General features: G+C 39.6%; 1 protein-coding gene across 1 annotated transcript; it reads right to left on the reverse strand.

The window, feature by feature from the left end:
* Positions 1–1991: 1991 nt before the first annotated feature.
* On the reverse strand, positions 1992–21388 carry pld5 (phospholipase D family member 5). Its single transcript, XM_038714220.1, has 10 exons — positions 21028–21388; positions 10368–10504; positions 9186–9369; positions 8839–8947; positions 8183–8310; positions 6402–6599; positions 5547–5685; positions 5185–5363; positions 3929–4019; positions 1992–2848 (listed from the first exon to the last, which is right to left on the reverse strand). Exons 1-10 carry the CDS (start codon positions 21175–21177, stop codon positions 2586–2588), a joined length of 1578 nt encoding a protein of 525 aa, XP_038570148.1. The 5' UTR covers positions 21178–21388; the 3' UTR covers positions 1992–2585.
* Positions 21389–23177: the final 1789 nt, after the last annotated feature.

Below are 23177 nucleotides of genomic sequence, written 5' to 3' on the forward strand. Positions count from 1 at the left end.
TGGGACACTTAAGCTTATGAGTACTATACAGGGTTAATTTTGTAAGCCAATCACAACAGTTGTTATTGTGTTGTTGTTGAATGTCTATTGGATATGAAACAGAGGTTGTGATTGGTGTGACATCAAAGAAGTGGTCTTGTAGTTCTTTTTCAAATTGGTTGACTTCCGGGACCTCGTGGTAAACCACCTGGCAAGTGTAAATCTATATAAAATTATAAGGATGATAATTCAGTCACTTATGATTAAACAATAACATTTTTGCTTTTAAATGTCTTTATACTGTCTGTAGATTAGAGATTAATTACAATAAGGATGTAACTGGATCAAATATTTATGAAAATTAAATTTACAGCCCTGTCCCACTCAACCTGACAGTGTTAGATAAAGTGGGACAGGGCATTTCAGGTTGAGTGGGACAGTTTTAATGCTAATGCTAGTAAGCAAAGTGCAGCAGTTTCATGAAAAAAAGACAACATTTTAAAGTTGTTGGTAAGAATAATGTATCTGAGTATCAAATTTATGGTTGGTAATTTCTTAAATACACTAGGCTACACAAAAAATGGCACCCATGCAAAGAAAAGATTAACAGAAAGAGAGAGGAATTAGTGAAAGGGGGGCAGGGTATGCGGAGAAGGTAAGGACAACAATGTAGGAAGGGAAGAAAACTCAAAAGTGGAGGGAAGAGAAAATGGCAGTGGATGTTGAGGAATATATATATAAGGACAGGAACCTAAAGTAAGGTTTTTAGCCAAGGCATGGAACACCATGAAACTGACATTACAAAAGTGAATGAAAGGGCTGATGAGAGGCATCAGGTAAAAGCCCCAAATAGTTTCAGAAATGCATTTAATAACTTACTTACATAGCCTAGTATTAATAAACTGAAGACATTTTGCTTTTAGGCTACTTGCAAACATGATTTTTTTTTTCACACATTGTTGAATATTTTTAACTAAATTATATCTCTTTGAGTTACTGTACACTAACACATTATATATGCTGTTAAATGTTAATATAATATTAAAATGCCTATTAATGTGTTATTAAATGTTGTAAAAAGTATTTCTCATGTGTTTAATGTTTAATTTTAACTTTAAATAATATAGTGTCCCACTTTATCTAACAAAGTGTCCCACTCAACCTGATTGCTTCCAGTTTGCCGAAGAGGGTGACAGATGATGTTTAAAGATAAACAATTTGATAATAAATCAATAAATTGGCTTAATTTCACCATAGATGTCTTCACAACAATCTATTTTTTAAAAATACATACAATTTTAATACATTCTAACTGATTTAGGCTGTTTAAAAGGCAGTTACGTTACTTCTGCACGGCACAGACCCAGAATAATGCATTTCCACATTTATTTATGTTGACTGTATGTTAGTCTACGTGTAGCACCTTACCTCCACAGCAAATTCCTTGTATGTGTAAAACACTACTTGGCAATAAAGCTTCTTCTTCTTCTTCTTCTTCTTTTTCATTTCATTCAAATATTCTATTTAATGTCCACTGTTTGCTAGCACACCATGTCAGGTATTTTGTCATTCAACTTGTTGGGGCGTTTGTCTGCCCACCAGCGGTCAGTTTGGTTCATTCAGAATGAAGTCATTGTGTGCCACTCTGTAGACAGAATATCACACAAAATTCAACTCAGACTGAATTTATGTTTTGGACTATGTCTAGTGTACCAGAGTCATTTCTTGGATATATAGGCGTGCAGGTGACTAGATTAGCAATAAGAAAACATTTAAAGTGTGTTGGTGCAAAAGAAGATTAAATTAAACACACGTGTATATACACGTCCTTGGATATGCCTGGCTGCAGACATGAATAATCTATAGAGCGGGGAACAAATTAAGAAGAAGGCAAATCACAACCATGAAAATCGGTCGAGAAGCACCTGACCCTGTTTTGTCGGCACTTGTGTATACATGTTGGCCGGTCTTTGCTTCCCAGTGAAGTGATGCTAAAATAAACACAACAATAATTAGGAAAAGGATACATTTTATAAGGAAAGCTCTTCAATGACATGATAAACAGCTGTAAAACTACAGTACAGCATAGGCCTGTGTGTGTTTCACTCAAAAAACTGAATTCATAACAATTGCAGGCAATATGGCAACAAGCCCTATTAGGTGCTATGCAAATCCAAAAGTATTAAAAAGTTTATAAAATTATATAATATTTATATATTATATAATTAAAATTGTAAACAAAAGTATGGCGTCATCATTACATACTAAATGTGATTTGTTTTGGTGAGTTTGATGGGATAGGTTTACGGATTTAAATAAGTTTCACATAGAGCATATTGATTTTATAATCAGCATTTGTATTAGTATATAGTTTGAACTTGAATATTGCTTTCAAGATTCATGCAGCATAGCATGCTCATATAACAGTCAACAATAACAACAACAAAGTAGTTAGATACTATTACTGTAACTTGCAACTTTAGTAAGTAAAATTATTACCTCAACATTGTCTTTGTTGACTGTATAGTCACATTCTCGTATTGAGTACATGTGTTCAAAAATCAAGTATTCAGCCTTATGAGGCTTTAGGATATAGAGGTATGTGCTTATAAAGATACAGGGTTCTTCCATTCATTTTCCTCTTTAGTCTCCATATGAATTTTGGCTTGTTGCAGATTTCTGTATTTCCCCTGTTGATCTTTGTTTCCTTGTAGGCTCTTAGCATAGCGTGACCTCCAGTCCCTTTGAAAAGCAGCCTTGAGGTCTTCCAAGATTGTCACTCCACCGTCTTTAGGATCATTTTTCATCTTGACCACTAGCCCAACTCCTGCATTAATGGCAAAGTCACTCCCAACCCAGTCATGGTTACCTGTGGACAAATGGCAAACCTTACATATTCTCTGTAAGAGGTCTCAAAAGATGACTCTGAGTCAGCTCCAGCACTGTATTTTTCTTTTCGGTGTGTATGTGCAGATACAGTTTGGTGCTTGTGTGTCAGTGTCTGCCTGTGAGTGGGCAAATATTTTAGTTCCACATTTGGAAAAAAATGTCTCTTCCTTTCTTGCTAAGGGCTTAGATGAGAAAATTGATAACTTTCTCATCTATTTCTGTTAAATATTAAGCAACAGCCAGGAAATGGTTAGCTTAGCTTAGCTAGTCTGGCTCTGTCCAAAGGTGAAGAAATCTGACCAGCACCCGCCTCTAAAGTTCACTCATTAACACGTTATATTTTCTTAAGTCCCTATGAAAAACAATATATATACAAAAGAAAAAAAAAAAAATGAGATGTTATTTGCAGTTATTTGCAGACTGTGACTTTCTCGAGTCTCTGCTGGTTTGTCTATTAACACACCTCACAGTGACAACAAGACTAGCAAACCCCCATAACTCCTGTATAGTCTGCTATACGACTGTAAACTGTAAACTAGCCAGCAACGGATGCACTGACAGTGTAGGTGGCAGTGTGTTTGTGCTTAGCTCAGCCTCTGAATGAGAGAACTCACCAGAGATTCAGGTTCTTTCTGTTATTTCCCTCATGTCTCCTCTCACCTTTGTTTATGAAGCAAATTCAATAAGCCCCTTGAAACAACAAAACACATGCAACTTTTGTTTTTGTTAAGATTGAACTTGATAATTAGCTTTAGAGGTGTCCTTTAAGCAGTTTTTTTTGCTTTGGACAGGGCCAGGCTAGTTGTTTCCCCCTGTTTTCAGTCTTTGTGCTAAACTCCTGGATGTAGCTTCATATTCTGATCTAACTCTCTGCCACAAAGCAAACAAGCCTATTTCCCAAACTGTCTACTATTCTATACTAGCACTATAAAAAATTAATGTCTAATGTCTTTAAAATAGTACTCATGCTAAAATCAAGACCCACTGAAATACCTCGAAAAAAATAAAATCGACAAAATGTATTAAAAAATTTGTAATAAAAATGTTATACATTGCCTACCAATGTAGACAGCATTGTCGGTCACCATGTACTTGTTGTGGTTGAGTCCATGTTGAATGTCATCCTCTTGTTCCTTGTGACTAAAAAACCTCTGCAAGTTTAAAAAAATCAGTGTGTAAGTGACCCCACCCACTCAATTTATCTCTTGCAGAAGGGACGGACAGTATTTATGATGCATGTATTTAAAATACGTATTTCAAATACAAAATAATTTGTTTGATTTTGTTGTTTGTATTTGACAGGGTCGATGACAACAGCTTCTTATTTTGTATCAAAATACTTAAGTGTTTTTTATTTTGTACTTTAAAAATACTGTAAAATACTTTGTGTGAAGTTTACGTGAGGACATCATGAAATTGTTGCCTCTGATTGGTGCCTACTCAGGAAGAAGGTCAAGGTGAGAATGTGTAGTAGTTTTTACATTTCCTGTTAAGTTTAGGTGTTTCTTTTTGTAGCATCAGCTAAATCATTTACCAATTTATGTAATGTTCTAGCTAACTATTTGACCTGAGTAGCAGCCCTCACAGTTAATGTTAGCTTTTTTTTGTCAAAATGCACAAAAAGAAGCATTAGCAGAGTTGTTGTACAAAATTACTTTGATGGTGATGGTGTAACTTGGTGTAAATTGCACACACGTGTGTCATATTGTTAATTAATCATTAACAACACTGAACGGCAACGCCATTGAACAGCAGGTGTTAAACCCATACACCACTGGTGTCAGTTGTAGCTTCGATGATGCAACTTAGGTCCCTCATTAACAATCATTAAGGTAAACACCTTAGCAATATAATCTGTTAGTTCAACATTAAACAGTTGTTTACTTTAAAACTAACCTTCATCTGGGTGAGTATTTGATCTGTTAACTAGTTGCAACTTTCACTAGCCGTTAAATCAGATATATCACATGACTCATTAGGCAGAGAAAAGCTGTTGCTCTTTAAAATTGTCCACTTAATCAGCTGAGTCAGTGTACTGCTGAAGGGATATATCAAATAGGTTTGCAAAGTGATTTCATGGTTCCTTGGAAAAGTATTTGTAGTATTTTTCAAATACAAATACACAGTAGTTTATTTTAATACATGGAGTGATTAGTGTATTTTGTAGTTTAATTTGATACACTTAACATTTGAGTATTTGTTGTATCTAGAAATACATATAATGTGTCTTTGCCCATCCCTGACATAAGCATAATTCAAGAAGAATGTCCTGTTCACTGCAAATACCATTTGGAGGAATTATGTTAACTCACGTACCACCTCTAATGAACAGTTGCGCAGCTGCATGCAGAGTGACTTGAGGGAGGTGACGAAGTTAAAGGTGAGGGGGTGAGTCTTCTTCCAGAAGCTTATCAGCAGGCGAACTCTGACTCCTCTCAGAACCACAGCCTCTCTGATCACCTCATCAATAGGCGACCAGTACCTAGCAACAAGTGAAATTATTCCATATTTTATATTCCATATTTTATATTCCATATTTTACAATCCAAATACATACAGACTCTAAATTTGAGTGTGTTTCTCAAATTTAAGTTACTGGCAGATCTGATTTCATTACATTTTTCTTCCCTAGAATGTGAAAGCTCTTATACAGTTTTAGTGTACCTTGTGACTGAGGTTTCCTCTGAAATTCCGGCTCACCAGAGGGAGGTAGTCCGTCACGGATATAAAGATAAACGTCTTTGCACTCTGGATGACTTGATAGATGGCGTCTACATCTCTGGTGCGATCTTTAGAGCAGAAGACTTCAGGAGAGGTCTGTAGAAAGGATGCACCACTCAGACAAGTCTTGTACCCAAAATATTATAAAGATCACAAAAGTTGAAGACCATCATTTAGATTTGGATCTGTTTGTTTCAGTTCAACAAACAACAGTTGTAAACAGTATCTTTTAATTTACACCCCACTGGAAAATGTTACACTGATAAGGTCAACATAGTTTGGGTTTATCATTTTCCACAATATCCGACAGATTCAGTGAAACATTTGACAGACCAAAGGGCAAAAAACAACAACAAGGCGCATTTCTCCAACCATGTATCATTACTAGAAGAAGTGAGGCACAACAGCCGATTGGAGTTGCTAGCAGCTTGTGACAGTGTGGCTCCATTAGTTCCTGTAGGATGATTAATGTTCTAAATGCAACTGATAAGCGTCTTGTCCCTTAGAGGGTAACAAGATTCATTACTGTCAAATTAGGCTGAGGTACTGTGATTTTCAGACTCAAGATGTTCCTCGGCATGATATTAACACGATTAATCACCCCCTGTGTGCATCTGTTATTAGTCGGTAATGAAACTTTTATAAAGACATTCACCATCTCGTCCAGAGTCAGGATATTGGTGCCTCAAGAGGAATATAGAATAGTCTAAGAATTTATTGCAGACACAACCTGTAGTTTGTGCATTTTGCAAAGAGTCAATCAGTGTGTTAACATGCAAGAAATACTGCAACATAACAAAGTTGTTCCTCACAGACACATATGCAGTGGCCTGGGTAGAGTTGAGTTGTAGCTCCAGGGCTTCATGCCTGCCGTAGAGAGCTGTAACTCTCTTTGACCAGATGGAGGGGATGTAGTCCCTCTCATGGAGCTGCCAGTAAAATGAAAAGACTCTGTGGAGGTCCAGAGCCAGACAGCTGCAGTTATACACCACTAAGCCTAGTTCCTTCCTCTGTGGGGTGTCAGAAAGGAACACACAGAAAGAGGTGATGCAGCAGAAAAGTTGCAGTCTGAGTGTAGGTGTATACTCTGGATAGGCATGGTTTAGTGAGAAAGGAAAGTTTAGTAAGATAAAAGGCAAACATGATGCTGATATTAGAGTCAGAATAGTACACTGTAAGAGGATTTAATCATCTAATAACATCTAAGCATCATAGAGTACGGTCTAGACCTGCTCTTTTATGAAAAGCGCTGTGAGATAACTGTTGTTGTGATTTGGCGCTATATAAATAAAATTTAATTGAATTGAATTGAATAATAGTAGTAATTAACATTAGAATAGGTTCCAATAAGGCAACATAAAAGGCAGCAAAGAGTCTCTACAGCCATGGTATCGGCTCTGTGAGGCTAGGCACAGTTTACAGTAGCATGCTAACATGCTCACAGTAACATGCTGACATTTATCGGGTATAATACCATATATGATGAACATGGTAAATATTATACAGTTGGACGTATTGGCATGTTACCATTTGCTAAATACCACTAAACACAACAGCTGAGGCAGCTGGGAATGTCATAAACCAAAGTGTTGGACAACAAGTTTGACCTAATGATGGTGCTAGATGAAAAGTTAATGGATCACCAAAGTTATTATTGTACAATTCATCCTGACAAATCTATACAATAGTTGTTGAGACATTTAACTCAAAACCACAATAATCAACACCATGGTGGCGCTAGAGGAAAAGTCAGGGGATGTCCAAAGTCAATAGGAGTCCTCCTCTGGGCAGAATGGGTATCAAAGTTAATGGCAATCAATAGAGCCGCAAGCATGGCTAAAAAGAAGCAAAATGAAAAGTGAATAAGAGGCAGTTGTTCTAAATATATTCTCGCCTGGTCATTAATTACACTGCAGAAATTTGTTTGTTTTGTGTTTATTCTATTTTGGTGAGTGACCCAGAAGGAAGCACAGAGATGTTTTAGTCTACTCTGCTGTATGTATACTGTATGAATTTCTGACAGATTCTGCCTTGCTCCCTTTCTGTCTCTGTTCTTTCCTGTCCTTCTATCATTTGCTCTGTACAGTGTGTGTGTGTGTGTGTGTGCGCGCGCGCACCACTACCTTCCCTCTGGCTCCTTAGTTAATTTCACTGAACAGTAGTTATACCTCCAGCCACCATTGAAGCATGAAAACTGCCAGGTAATCACTTCAAGTAGTAGTATGCTAATGCTCCTTAGTTCCTCCCCTGTTGTGAATTACATATTAAATGCAAACTGAAATGCTACTTGTCTTTTTGGCCCGCCTCATACAGCAATCTTTAATCATCCCTGATGCCCATTAAGACCTGCTGGAGTAACTAACTGCATAAAAAGGTACAGGTGTGAAGTGGAATTAATCCAGACTCTGTTATATTTCAAGTCTCTGTCGGGTGCCAAGGTTATCATTCAATTCAATTTGTGTACGTCCAGCTTTTGTTTCTGAGAGACCAAAAGCTACTGAGGTCATTTTAAGGCCAGAAATGAAACGTAGACCTGACCACACCTGGCTGCAGGGGCTCATTTATCCTCAGGGTTGTTGATGTTTGTTGTTACCTTGGAGAGTGACCTCCAATCCATATCAGCACTCCCGATGTAAATGTGCTTCCGATCCACTATCCAGAATGAGGAATGTAGCTGTCCTCTGGTAAGAGCTGTCATATTTAAAAAATGAACCTCTGCATCTAGACAACGTAAGACAGAGAGACAGACATGGAGTGGCGGTAGTATGAAATGTTTGAAAGTATGAGATGGGAAGAATCATGGAAATCTGCCATTTGCCCTTGGACAGATATGTGGGCAAAGCAGGCATGCAGCCCGAGAGGTGAAGGCTTTGACAGGAAACCAGTCAGGTACATTTGCACGTTCATGATTTTTTGACCTTCATTGCAAAGTTTGGCTGACATAAAGATTGTATGACCTGTGCTGTGGAGCTGCTGGATGGGGCTACACAGTGTAAATGACCCTAAATCTCTTTTCCTTGAGACAAATCAGAGATGCTGTATGCGAAATGTATAATATAGTGTTGCTGGCCAACTAAAACATTTACTAAAATTGTCAGAATACATGGGAATCTTCTTTAAAAAAATGGTTTCTGCACAAGAAATGTTGTCATATGAGTTCTTAGGAGCTATAAATCTTCAGTCTAGTTGGCTACAGTGACTACAAACTACAAATTGCTTTTATAGAATGAAAATATGACAGTCACTCACTGTGTGCTGCCAAGGTCTTCAGTTCAGCAGAGTTAGTCAGACTGCTGGCAATCTTCAGTTTAACCCCACGAGATTTCAGGCTGAGCAGTCTCTGGAACAAAAGCTGACCCTGAGGAAGAGAGTGATGTTCTGCATTACTGTAGTTGAGCATTTGAGCAGCGTTTCCATATGTCTCTTAAAAGGGCAATACTCACATCTCAGCAGGAATAACCTCATTAAAAGACAATAGACAGATTTACTAGAAAATAATTGCATTTCTTCTTACAAAACACCTGGGAAATGCAGTTGGTTCATGTTCTGCAGGAATGTAGGGGGATGTGTTCAGACAGTCTGCCATGACTTTGTACCTGTTTGGCAGTGCTTGGCGTTGTTTCCTGGTCCCAGGGGTTTAAAGCCCAGACAGGTGACACCACCTCAACTGAGTGCTTTGCCTGGTCCAACAGTGTGTGAAAGCCAATAGAGAGAGGGAGGTGGGGTCTGCTGTCCATGGGGAGAGAGAGGTCATCTGGAATATTCTCCATAAGCTCGATGCTGAAAGTAACACGTGCACCTTGAGTTTCTGAAGCCTCAAAGGGAAACTCAGCAATTTTACACATTAAAGTCTTTTTACACATCTTTAGGAGTACTACTGTACAAATGTGAAAAAATGTTGTATAAAGCCATTTGTGGCTCCAGGGGAAGCTGTGTGAAATCTGACAAATTGCCTCAAGTGATGTCACTTAGGTGGTGTTGCAGTTACTGGTGTAACAAAGCCCCCAGGAGGAAGTACGCCATGTTTTGAAGCCACTTTGAAATGGTGGCCAAACCATGGAATAACAACTTCATGTGATGCACACTTGCCCCAAAAGACATGGACAAACATTGTTAAAGAAACTGCAGTTAAAAGGTTGATACTTTGGTTCATTGGGTCCAATAACATTTGGAAAGTCTAGAAGAGCCACACAAATAAATCATCTAGCGGGCTTGCTGTGTAGGAAATGCTAGTGCGCCCGCTCCTGTTGGGCTGCCCAACACGGAAGCTCCAGGTCATTTTATACCTGGAAGTCAAACTTTTTTGGCATCACGTGCCACTAAGCAGCTTTCATAGGAATGAACTGAGCCCCGCCTCCAACGCTGTATCCAGGTCACTTTATGTAAGTTGCATTGTGGGTAACATAGGTGCCATGTTTTGGAAACAGAGAAGAAAGTGTGGAATAAAAAGTTATCTCCGGTTCTGCTGCATTGATATTGATCCTTTCATTTTTTGTTAACTGTCCATCTTGAGACTGACAATGTTGCAGGAGTGCAATAATAAATTGGTGGAGTACTCTTTGGAGCGAATCATGAACCAATAATAATAACTAATAATTTGTGAATCGTAGTTGTTCCTAAATAACTTGAGGATTATGTAGTAAATAATGATTAATTACTGGAGAACAGACTTGGAGATGCTATATTCATGAAGCATTATGTTATGATTAGTTCATAGGTTTTTGCACTATAAATGAATGAAAACCTTATTTTCACATCACACTTGCAGAGCATCTTACCTGCAGTCTGTGCTGCAGTTTTCCTCTGTGATACCATCCTCATCGTCCCCCCAAATGTCCACTGATGAGAAGATCAGCACCACCAGCACGGCAAAGCAGCAGAGAAGGGCAAAGATGGCAATGCACTTCTGTTGGGTCTGGAAGATGAGACAGACACAAACACATGTCAGACTTCGATCTTTTATGGAGTGTTTGTGAAAGATGCATGGTCCGCAGCACTGTAGAAAGCAACTCTTCCCCTGTTGTTATACAGCAGGTTAAAATCTTGCAGTGAAGTCATTGACAGTTATTTTTGGGTGGTGTACAAAAGGGAAATGATCAACCCCAATGTCCTCAGTCAATATCATTGATTAGAGGATAGGATTCATGCTCAGTACAAAAACAACATGTCTTCTTTTGACAGTAGAAACCGTTGATTTGACAACTGGGCTGAGGAAGAGGAATTCAAAACCCAGGAGTCAAAATCCCCCAGCTTCACAAATCCCACTTCATGCCACAATGCAGAGGACAAGTGAAGTGGAACACTTTCCAGCTGAAGGCAAATTTATACACACTAAAGCACAACAACAAGAAATCTTGGAAGGCTCTGGTTTCTGTACACTGCTTTGTTGTTCAAGTAAATCCCAGCTGAAAGGGATTTTATGACCTTTGTGCCATGTGATATGCCCAATGCTCAAAAAGTATGACAAGCAATATGAAAGGCTATATTACTGCGCATGTATGTATGTGCAGTATGTGGTATATACTAGTAATGTAATAAGGGTGGAGTGACAGTCAGTGTGGTCAGTAGTTATGAAGCAGCTTCCTTATTGCCCTGATCCAGCCCGAGGGGATTTGAGTTTCACTGTTTTAAAAGTGCAGTTAGGCACTTCTATTTTGCTTACGACTACAGGTTTTCACTGCTCATTCCCTGCTCTGTTTGGCTTTGTGGGTTATGTGAGCTGTCACCACATCTCATTAGATATTCTCTTTTGTTGCATTTGATCAATCAAATGAATTGCATCCTGCTGTTAAGTTCGGTAGCGTAAGCAGTTGATTTTCTCACAGAGATGATTCCCAGCTACAACTTTTATAAAATTTGACAATGAAACAAAAGAAAAACACTATTCAGCACCAAGTCATAGAGAAGATAGGGGGGAGGATGTTTGTCAACCTCATCTCACACTGTGTGTCTCGGGCAATGAGGCTGAAAGACTGGTGCCAGTCAGATGCACCTTACACTCTTCTGCTGACCACTGAGACCACTGAGCTCTTCATCACATTTAGCAGAGTCAAGGCCCATGCTTGACTTTTGGATGTGTACATGGCTGTTAGGAAACAAAGCCTCATGAAACAGAACAAGACTGACTAAGTGCGACAGATTGATCGCAGCTACAGATGCAGCAACATACAATATTTTCTTCTCTTCAAAATACACTAGATCCACAAGAGGTAACTGACACAATAAAGTGATAATAAAATTTTTAATACGCAGAATGTCAGCTGGAAAAAATGGATAATTGTGATTTATCGATTACCGATTTTATATCATGGTAAATTGAATGTTTTTGGGGTTTAAGTTTGGTCAAGGAAAGCAATTTGAAGACAAACACTTCGTTTGGGACAAATTGAGTTCAAAATCATAAGAATAATCACTAGAATCTATCTAGCAAAATAACATTGGCTTGTTTGAGCTTCTCACATGTGGGACGTTTCTTTTTTCAACATTTCATATAAAAAACATCTTTGCTTCTTTTACTGTTTTACTGTGACAAAATAATAAATGTGAAGATGGGCTGTGTGAAATTAGATTAGTCATTTTTAACTATTTTCTGACATTTTTTTTAGACTTAATCATTAATTGAAAATTAATTGGCCACAATTTTATTATTTATCCAGCAAAATGACAAATATTAGCTGGTGTCCCCAAGTGTGTGGATTTTCTTCTTACCTTTTCTGTTGTATTTCATTGTAAATTAACATATTTTGGATTTTTTAATGTTGTTTGGACAAAACAAGGAATATGAAGATGTCCCCTTGGGCTCTGGGAAAATGTGGCAGAAAACATTTTACAGAAAAAACGATTCAGCGATTATTCAAAGAAATAATTGCAAAATTAATCAATAACTAAATTGTTAGTTGCAGTCCTTACTGTGTGTATTATATACTTCTGGGTTTTCACTGGATAATAACACATTGAATGAATTCAAGGCTTAAAACCCAAATTAATCAATTAATGAATAATGTAATGTAAGGCAGCAAGAAAAGCCTGTAAACATGCACTAAAATCTCACCAAGAGACAAAGTGAGAATGATATCACGTATAAAATAGATGCAGAGTGTAGCTGAGTGCTGTGAACATCACCTTCAAGGGCTCCTGTGTGTTCGGTCCCGCCATGAGAGCAGCCATCACTTCTTCAAACTTCTCGGACAGGTGGGAAACAGCAGCTCAGTCACACATCTGTGTCTGTCTGTCTCTCTGTCTTTATCACCCACCCCTCAGCCCGTCCCACTCTGATGTCTTAACTCTTTGCTGCTGTCTTCATCCTGCTGGTTCTTCACTGTCCTGGAAGGTGTGTGTGTACATCTCAGCTCCTGGTCCGGACCATGTCCTGACATGGTTCTGCCAGCCTCTGACTGCCTGTATGTAAGAGAGCTGTATGTGTGCAGCTCACCCTCTGCTTCTCAGCCGAGGTGGTAAGAGAGATAGAGAAAGACCAACCCCTCTCGTTTAAACGGCCAATACAGAGCTGTGGCTCAGAGCCACAGCAACCCCCCTCCTCTTCCTCATCTCTCTTTATCTTCCTCTTTTATCTGTCTTGTGAACAAACCTCATCTGGCAGAAAGCAGTTGTGCTTAGCTTAGAGGGAAGGGATGCTGAAACATGCCACTAGTGTTTGACAGCTGCTGCAAAACTACCATATTGTTTTGAACTCATTAGGTGGGACACACTCATACATACACATATGCACCCAGTTCTGCCCAGAAAAGACAACATAATTTAAAACAGCCCCATAGCTCTCACTAATAACTGCAACTGATGACATAACTGCAAGTGAGCAGTATTGTCTGCTTTAATCCCCCATCCATCCATCGGCGACCTGTCCAGGGTGTACCCCGCCTTTCACCCGATGCCAGCTGGGATTGGCTCCAGCCCCCCGTGACCCTGTACGTAGGATAAACGGTTGACAATGGATGGATCTAAAATTCTGCCTCTACCTACTGCACAGTATAACACATTGTAGGGCCTCAGTGAGGAAACATTAAACATGCAAACACTTTCTTCCACCTTTTATTTGGCCCAACCCTTTTCTCACAGATGGATATAGAGTTGCCTAATAGCAGAAACCAACATATGCTGCTGACTGCAAGCAAGCTGCTGCTCTGTTTATGAGCTCACCACAGTTAAGGGAGCAAAAGAAGGAACCAGTGGGGGACGAGAGATAACACAGAGAAGGAAGGTGGAAGAGTTCACAGTTGTAACTTCTGACGCAATAGACTGAACTATATAGTGTTAAAAAAAAGTTTAAAGATTTTTTTAGCCACGCCGTAGACATTTGTGGTTTTGAGTGAAATGTCTCAACAACTACTGAATGGATTGCTACGAAATTCGGTTCAGACAGTCACGTTTCCCTCAGGAATAATCAGGAAAAACTGGTGATCCTCTTACTTTTCATTTAGCGCCATCATCAGGTACACATTTTAATCTTTCCAACTAATGACATTCCCATCAGCCTCAGTTGTTCTTGTTGATAAATGTTAAACTAACGTGCTAACATGCTAAACTAAGATGGGGAACATGGCAAACATTATAGAGAACCGTAGTAAAACTGGAACTTCTAGGTTTGGTTCCAAATATACAAAAACCTCATCCAAAAATCCCACTGACATTTGCAACAATGCTAATAACTAAAAGTCCAGCCTCGGAACAGAGTCACTCAACAGTGGCTCACTTCACAAAAACAATATAACATTGTTGTTTATTCATTATTTTCGTTTTAATGTGTACACTATTTCCCAGCAGGACAGAAAGAAGTGTAGAAGTTTTTAGAAAGCAGAGATTACAACTAAAGAGTGGGAAATTGACATTAGAAGAGAGGTTGGATGACGGAAGTACCTGTGCTGCACGACTGTAGCTTTTTCAGGGGAGCTGCAGTTTTTTTCTGTGCTCATAAAGTAATAGTTGTTTAACTTTGTTTCAGTTTCTCATAGTAACTGCTGTAGCGGATGCCAAATTGTCTTAGAATAGGGAACATTAAAGCCAGGAACACATTTATTCAGGTGGACCAATGAAAAGCTGACTAAGGGATAGTTAAACAAGCTAGAGAAACAAAGGTTGACCCGTGCTATCTAAACTTTCTTAACATTAGTTAGCATAGTCGCTGTGTGCTTGTTGCCATGATAGCATAAGCATTTAGCTTAAAGCACTGCTGTTTTTCGTACACCTCGCAGAGCTGTACTCTACCATGGCTGTACTTGCTAGTCTTTTAGTATATCAAATTACACAATAATTACCTTGTAAAAATGTCCCAGCCCTGAGGCATACCTCCTTTACATACTCACAACCAAACATAATATTTATCAATGAAACAACTGATGATTTGTCAATGTCATTCCCACACAGCATGGACAGCAAGGGTGATTTTTAATTATAAAGACTTGTGGAGCAATGCGTGAGATTCCAGAGAGATAGAGCAGAGGAACAAAGTCATAGCAGTGAAACCTGCTGTGTCTGTCTGAGGCAGGTGCCCTCTGCACGTCACCCTGTCTGTGAGCATAAAATAAAGAGAGAGAGAGAGAGAGAAAGAGTCAGAGAGGACAGAAATGTTTGGATCACTTCCCAAGAGAGGTGAATGTTCCTAAAGCTGCATATATGGGGTCAAACAGTCACATTTTCAAAGAGGCGAAGTCAAAGATACGGTTGCCCTCAAGTGAGAAAACAATATTCTGGTGACACATTTTCCAAGTCTGATCTAATAGTTTTTCTCCTGTGTTCAGAAGAACAGATGAAAAAACAGGCTTGCCAGGATAATCTTTCCATAACATGTTTTCTTCCGCTGTGAAAACAGATGAAAAACAAAGGTTTTGGCAGCTGAATTTTCTTTTTGTGTTGTGGTAAAACGAATTTTGTCCACAAGAGGCTGAAACAGAAACATTACAACATTATAATAATGTTACATAACTTGCTAATACGCATTGTGTTCTTTGTATTTAAGGTAGAAATTAAAACTCATCTGGAAGAAAACATTAATGCTTTCAGTCTTAGGCCCCATCCACACTACTCGTTTTAAAACAGCTACATTTGCACCTCCCGTCCAGACTAAAACGTCTACAACGAAGACCAAAAAACTGAGAAGTTTGAAAATGCTGCTGATCCCATTTTTCATTTTAAAACTCCGGGTAGCGTTTTAGTTGGGACGGGCAAAACCGGAGGACTTTAAAACGATGACACAGATGCTCACATTTGGCTCTCTGAGTCTTATAAGTCACGCGAACCAGAAACAAGATGCTACTGACAGAGTTTTTGATTTGGTATTTTTATTAAAATATTTTGTACCATGCAAGTAACATTTACAGCCTACTCTTGTACTGTGTATGTCCCCGTAATTACTTTGTGACTATTTTACGCCGCCACAGTCACTTTTAACTCCTGTGTTACATTCAGAAACAGTCCCAGCTTGTTATTGGTCCTTGCAAAAAATCTGGTGCAATTCTTCGTCTGCATTGGGATACTTGCAGAGACCATGTTTACTCTGGCACGCTCATACCCAGGGCAAGTGAACGGCCTCTAGATGTGCGTTTTCAGTCGTTTTAGAATATGGGGTAGCGGTGCCCTTCAGCCTCTTGTGGTCGAAATTAGTATTACTACATCAACAGTCTGTTCACAGCTAAAAAAATAGGGAACTTGTTTTTCTCACTTGCCTTTTACGGCTTCTGTAAAACAGGATGGGTTTTTTACTTTTTTATCATGAGCACAGACCATCAACTGAGACAGAACCGTGGGGCAACTATCTGAGTAAAAACATGAACGACATCCCCAGCTAACGGTCAGAACCGGTTACGCCAGGAAACTGTTTACATAGACAATTGACCAACAGCACAGTCACCACTATGATTGATGCACCACTGAATACAAATGTATGAGGTGCCTACCAGTCCATTTTCTTTTCTGTAATGTTGAATTGCTGAAGAGCACTTTTTGATTTGTACACTTTCAAACAACGCTTTTTGCAGGAGAGATGTTCAGAGGTCATGGTACCCTTAACAGTTTATTCCTACTCCCATCCGACACTGTACAGGACATCATTATACAATAATGTACGGCACAGTTCTCCAACACAATGGACCAATTATAAACTGTCCTCATCTTTAAGAGCCACACTGCCAGGCACATTCAGACTTTACACACCAATGAGCAAATCATAATACCGGTGAAGGCTTTTATGCACAGTGTGTGTGTATGACATATGATAATATATGGTGGTAAAAGAACCTTGAAGTCTATATTTCTTCAATCAGTCAGTTATTACTTTTTTTTAACTTCAGAAATAGGAAATGGCTCCCTGGGTTTCCCTTCATCATGTCTTTCATTTTTCGTAGGTTTTGACATTTTGTTGCTATTTAGTTATGCAGGAATTATGCCCCTCTCCCATCCAAACATATCCCCACATTAGGGCCAATGAAGGACGCTGCAATGTAGGTGTTTCACCTTCACACCAAAGCTCAACAGCAAGTTTCCATGTGTGCACAGGATGTGGTGGGTTTTTTTTAACGTTGCCATGGCGTCATTCTCAGTGAGATATGTGCTGAGTGAAGGCTGACTGGGCGCAACGCCATGGGAGACAGCTGGGCTATATGCCAATGGGGTTGGGGATGGGGTGCAGATAGGGATCCAGAGGTTAAAAAAAAGATTCTGTTAGGTTGTCTTGTTCAGAAGCAGAGTACTAGATGTTTGGCCTCTACAGCAGGCCACGTGGTGATAGAGAGAGGAGGAATCAATTGTTTTATTGATCATTTGATAATAGATGTTTTTTCATGACAAAGCACTTGCTGGATGGAAAAATGAAAACACTCAGTGGTGGAAATTACTGACAATCTGCCACCCCCCCCCCTTTTTTATTTGTATATGTAACAGATAACAAAAGTAGGGATAAAATGAATGGGAAAATGTCATGCATGTTGTCCAAACAGTACGTGTTTCTGGAAAACCTATAATAAAAAGGTTATTTAAAAAAAATGAAAAAACACAATCAACAAAGTCTGCACGTAGTCCACACATGAGGATGTGTGTGTGTTTTGCACACTGACGTTTAGGTAAAATGCAATCATTTGTTCATCTCAGTTAAGACAATTCATGCCAAACAGGTGCTGGGTCTCACATCCATGACATGGCTATAGTCTGCAAATGCAGCTTGTGTAAAACAAGCTGTGAATGTAAATGAACTTTAACTTGGAACCAAAAAGAGGTTTTCCATTGGCTGACCCTTCATGGGGGAAGAGTAAACCCCGGAAGTGCAGCCATCTTGGCACCAGAGATATAAAAGAGGGCAACAAAACTTCTCCTTGTCTTTTCCACACTGTGTGAGCAGAAAAAGGAGACAGGTTACTTAACGCTGAATTATTTTGGGGCAAAGTCATCAAATTTTTTCAGTGATTTTTATTAGATTTTACTGCTGATTCTAGGCATGCAGTTTTTATGTCCAGGTGACCTGTGAAAGTGCAGCAATGGCTCTCTCCCCATTCATTCAGATAGGGGCTTGTTAGTCTGAAATAACTGCTTGGAGGCGTTACCAAGATGGCTGCCAAGTGGCAGGACTTGCCTATAAACCCCTTTACCAAGATCGATCACGTAAGAGGCTTGTATGTCTGGACAGAAGATAAGTTAACTGTTTTATTATAACTTTTACAAGCTTCACAAGGAATGTTTAAAGACGGCCGTGTCTTGCTTCACTGCTGTGTGTTTTTCCGTGCCATGCATGTTTATTGTGTTAGTACCACCCTTCTGTTCCTATAACTGAGTGAAAATATATTCAGTATTTTATTCAAGTCCAGTAACATGGCTGCTGAATGTAAATTTTACTACCGGTTCCTGTCTGATAAAGTTGTAGCTGTTGTTTGCCACGATAATCAGGATTCTGGCGTCAGCCCCTGTTGTCTTACTCTATCTAACCAAAGCCAGCATATGCTGCTTAATGTAAAGCTCACTGCTGGTTACTGTAGTATAGATTGTAATGTACTGTATAAAGCCACAACAAAAAAGGATCTTGTAAACTTGCTTCTTTGTGCCTATCTTCTCCTTCTTCCTGTGTACTAACTCCACACACCTGCCACGTGACCTCTGCAGCTAGCCTGACTTGTGACCCACAACAGCCTAGCAGAGAGAGAGAGAGATTCCAAAATCTGCTGGCGAACCACTCATGTGGGCGCATCTGTCTAAAGATATAGTTTCCCTTGATGGCATCGCCCTGGCCTCCAGCACCACTGTGAGGAATCTTAGAGTTATCTTTGATCAGGACATGTCGTTTAAGTCTCACATTAAGCAAATTTCAAGGACCGCCTTTTTTCACCTACGTAATATTGCGAAAATCAGGAACATCCTGTTTAAAAATTATGCAGAAAAACTAGTCCATGCATTTGTTACTTCTAGGCTGGATTACTGCAATTCCTTATCAGGCTGCTTGAAAAAGTCCATTAAGACTCTTCAGCTGATCCAAAATACTGCAGCACGTTTTCTGACAGGAACCAGGAAAAGAGATCATATTTCTCCTGTCTTAGCTTCTCTGCATTGGCTTCCAGTAACATCCAGAATAGAATTTAAAATCATTCTTCTTACCTACAATGGTCAGGCACCATCTTATCTTAAAGAGCTCATAGTACCTTACTACCCCACCAGAGCACTGCGCTCCCAGAATGCAGGGTTACTTGTGGTTCCTAGAGTCTCCAAAAGTAGACTAGGAGTCAGAGCGTTCAGCTATCAAGCTCCTCTCCAGGAACCAGGTTCCAGTTTGGGTTCAGGAGGCAGACACCATCTCCACATTTAAGACTTTCCTCTTTGATAAAGCTTATAGTTAGGGCTGGCTCAGGTGAGTCCTGAACCAGGTCATGTACCAGATTGGTGAGGATCGGATTAAATGTGTAGGATGTAAACTAACCCCTGCAAAATTAACTAATTCAAAATGGTGAACAATATTTTCTTTATTATGCTTTATGAATGACAACTTGGTGGTACTGCACCAAAAACTCTTTGATTCTTCCTTTGCAGATGGCCTAATTTTTCACCAAATCTTACTGAAATCTGTTAAATTGGTTTTGAGATATCCTGCTAACAAATTGACTTAGCCTGTAGATCTATACAGTAAGACTGAAACATTACAAGCTCATGTAATCACACCAGTGAAATTGCATACATTTATCATCAGCCCTTGTTTTCATTTTTGGTTAATCCCTCCCTTCCACCACCTCCTCCATCACTCTCACACATGATTGCATTAATCAGAAATCAACTCTAAACCTCATTTGTAGCTGGCAAAGACTCACTCATAACAAACCCCAATATGCAAATATCCATTAAAATCATTGGCAAAATGTTTTTAAATTAGACAGGTATATCATCTGTATTTATAAATATGTCAGACTTTTGGATTGTTTGGTGTGAAAAGACAGTTTGGATTAGTCTGCCCCAACCTTACGCCGTTGTGCAGTTTCATCAGCTGATTATGTCACCGAATCACAGACCATAGCCAGGCTGTAAATATACTGTATATAAATGCCAGTAAATTGTGTAAATGGCCTGTTGCAAAGAGCCCAAGATGATATATATAGTTTTTATTTTGTCTGACCAATGGTCCAAAACCCAAAGATAATAAGAAAAGCAGCAAAGCTGGAACCAGCAAATGTTTTGGATTTAAGCTTGGAAAAGGATTTATCGATTATCAAAATTTATTTTCTGCTGATCACCTAATTGATTAAATGACCATTGATAATCATTTTAGCTTTGTCCTGCTTTTGCTTTTGTGTGCAGAAGGGAGTCCCCAGGTCATGAAAATTATTTATCTGTAACTAAGATAATTTACATACATTGAAGATGGTGCCACTGGTTTCTAAAGAACATGCTTTAAGTAAAGGTGAAGGTTTAGACTGACACTCAGAAATGAAAATATAAAAATATCTAAAAAAATCACGTGTAAGTTCTGCTAGTTGAGAGTGTAGGAGCCTTGGTGTGTGTCTTTTTGTGAGCGTGTGTACTTGGTGTGTGGCAGCACTGAAGAAAGTGGTAATCAATTCTCATTGGAGGCAACAGCTCAATTGCACACCTCTCCAGCAGCAATTCTCCTGTGCTTAGGCTGATGCACCACAAGCATGCAGAATGAATGAGTTTCCAGTGGGTGAAACTAATACCTCTCCTGGGCTCACGGGATGCTATATGGCATATTCGACAATGTGGCTGTTGAACAAATTCCTCCGCATTTACTTTTACACACTTTAGATACTTCTGGATACACTTTTAGATACTTACAATAGAATATTCAGTTTTCAGGCTAGTGGCTTACTTTGTTGTGTTTTTCACATGCCCCTCTTCAATTTATGAGTTTTAACTTCACCCCTTCACCTTCCAAAAAGCAGATATACAGTTCAATAAATCATAGCATAATGTTTGAGAGGTACTTGACACTTATCTCACCTGTTCCAGCTTTTCTTTGCGTCGGAGAAAGATGGATGCAGAGTACTGGACAGCACTGTAGCTGCTGCTTTTCATTTGGGGCACACAGGACAGGGGTGCTTTGGGAGCCTCCTCTTTCCCCCTCGACCTTGGATCATCTGACAGTTCCATTGATGACCTATGAGCTGCTGCCTGCTGGAGCACAGACAGTCCGATGTACACGCACGCATGCACGGGCGCACACGCACACACACACACACGCACGCACACACACGCTCACAGCCAAACACACATGGAGATGCTGTCACTCCTGTCGTCCCTCTTTTCTTTTCTATCTATCATTCAGTAGCTGAATCAGCCACTATTGGTCTCTGTGCTGTCTGAGCTACAGTATGCACCCTGCCTGTTTGTGGCCAGAGCACCAACTCCTCCTCACACTCCCACACACTTGTTGGGGAGGGTGTGTGTGTGTATTAGTGTGTCTTTGTGTACGCGTATGTAGTACAGTCTCCCAGGCGGTATGGGAGGGGCAGGCAATGGGGCGGCGGTGCATTAGGAGCAGCTGCACTGGGCAAGACAGAGAGCAGCAGAGAGAACGGGAGTAATCTGATTGAGAAAAGTGTGAAGAGACAGACTTCAGACATGAAGACACGTACGCACTCTCACACAAACTGTATGAAATGAAATTTATCTCATTTGCACCACACTAACAGAATACTGATACTGGCAGAGACAAAATGCCCTGAAGTACTGTACCCTCACCTTAAGAAACCTTTGGCACAGGTCTAGAAAGACACCATATGCCTGACGTAGTAGGGGCACACACACAAAAACACACACAAACAAGGTGATTTTATAGCCTGCACAATTTAAGTTATGGATACAAAAAGGTGCTGGTGTAAGAAAAATTGACTTTACACTGATCTAATTGCAAAACACAAATCCCCCTGTGGCCCCTGTGTCAATACTAGCAGAGCTACTGTAAGTAGTCTTTAGATTCATTAATTCAGTCCTTGTGTAGCATTTTTAAATGAGACCATGATAGCTGTCATTATATTTAAAGCACTAGTTCCACATTTTGGGCAATGCGCTTAATTGCTTTCTTGGTGAGAGTTACATGAGAAAATTGATATCACTCTCAAGTCGGTTTCATATCCAGTCAATATAAGGCTTTTGTCAGTTGTCGGTTAGCTTAGCTTAACAGAAAAAGTGGAAACGGCAGTTTTGTCTGTTCTGTGAATGTGTGCGTCCTTGTGCGCATGCATGACACAAACATAACGGGGTATTTTACAAGTAAACTCAGCATAGGACCTATGAATCAGATGTGTTTAAAGTGACAAGCTGGTCATCATAGAGAGAATGGGATAATGGCACACATTTATAGTCTCTCCTGGAAGGAATTCATAGCGTTGCACTTGGTTGTTCACATGGAAAATGAGCTTGACCATTAAAACCCCGCCTCCTTTCTTTCTCACCTCTGCACAGCTGGCCAATCACAGCACGAGGATTCGCAGGGTACCACAGTGTGGGGACTGGTTCCTGTGAAGCTGAACTGGGCCACCAACTTAAAAAGAGAGAAGATTATACACTACAGAACAGGGAAGCCCTTATTGGTAGTTAAAGTTTAAGAAATTGTCGGACACTGCCCCAGAAAGTTATGGGAGGGGTTTTCCAAACCTGGTTGACCATCCAACAAGGAGTCCTGATGAAGCATACTGGCAGCTTTAAGTCTCTTTTGTTGCTTGCCAACCGCATGGTGAAAACAAGACCAGCCAAGAAAAGTCTGGCACATTACCCCTGTAAAACTGCAACCTGTTTGTCCACTTTTCCATTTTTACAGAAACAAGATATAATGTGTTAATTGGTGAGCTTTAGAGGGGCTGGTATTCAGATTTTGTTACTTTCAGACAGAATAAGTTTCAATTCCTTATGATAAGCTAAGCTAACTGCAGCAGGCTACAGTCAGTCTCATGCTTTTGCTTAGTTACTTCTTTTTTGTAAAGATGCTTAAAAATGTTTAACTCTGGCTTTAACAATATCATAACAATATTATTATATCAAGGTGGCTAATCTTTCAGCTTTTCAACAACAAAAGTCAATCATTACTTTTGATGGACTGTTCCTATCTAACTGTGTTTATGCACTACTTCTGCACCAGCCTATAGCGGATT

The sequence above is a fragment of the Micropterus salmoides genome, unplaced genomic scaffold (genome assembly GCF_014851395.1).
Source record: "Micropterus salmoides isolate LMB-PRFRI ecotype aquatic unplaced genomic scaffold, ASM1485139v1 Ms_hic_scaffold_12, whole genome shotgun sequence".
NCBI lineage: Eukaryota > Metazoa > Chordata > Actinopteri > Centrarchiformes > Centrarchidae > Micropterus > Micropterus salmoides.

What these genes read in the sequence shown, in the direction of transcription:
- pld5 (XM_038714220.1), bottom strand. Translation starts at nt 21,177, where the DNA reads ATGGAACTGTCAGATGATCCAAGGTCGAGGGGGAAAGAGGAGGCTCCC. An exon ending in GCAAAGAAAAGCTGGAACAG is followed by an intron (nt 10,505 to 21,027) that starts GTGAGATAAGTG and finishes CTCATCTTCCAG; the next exon opens with ACCCAACAGAAGTGCATTGC. An exon ending in CGACAATGCTGTCTACATTG is followed by an intron (nt 2,849 to 3,928) that starts GTAGGCAATGTA and finishes ATTTGTCCACAG; the next exon opens with GTAACCATGACTGGGTTGGG.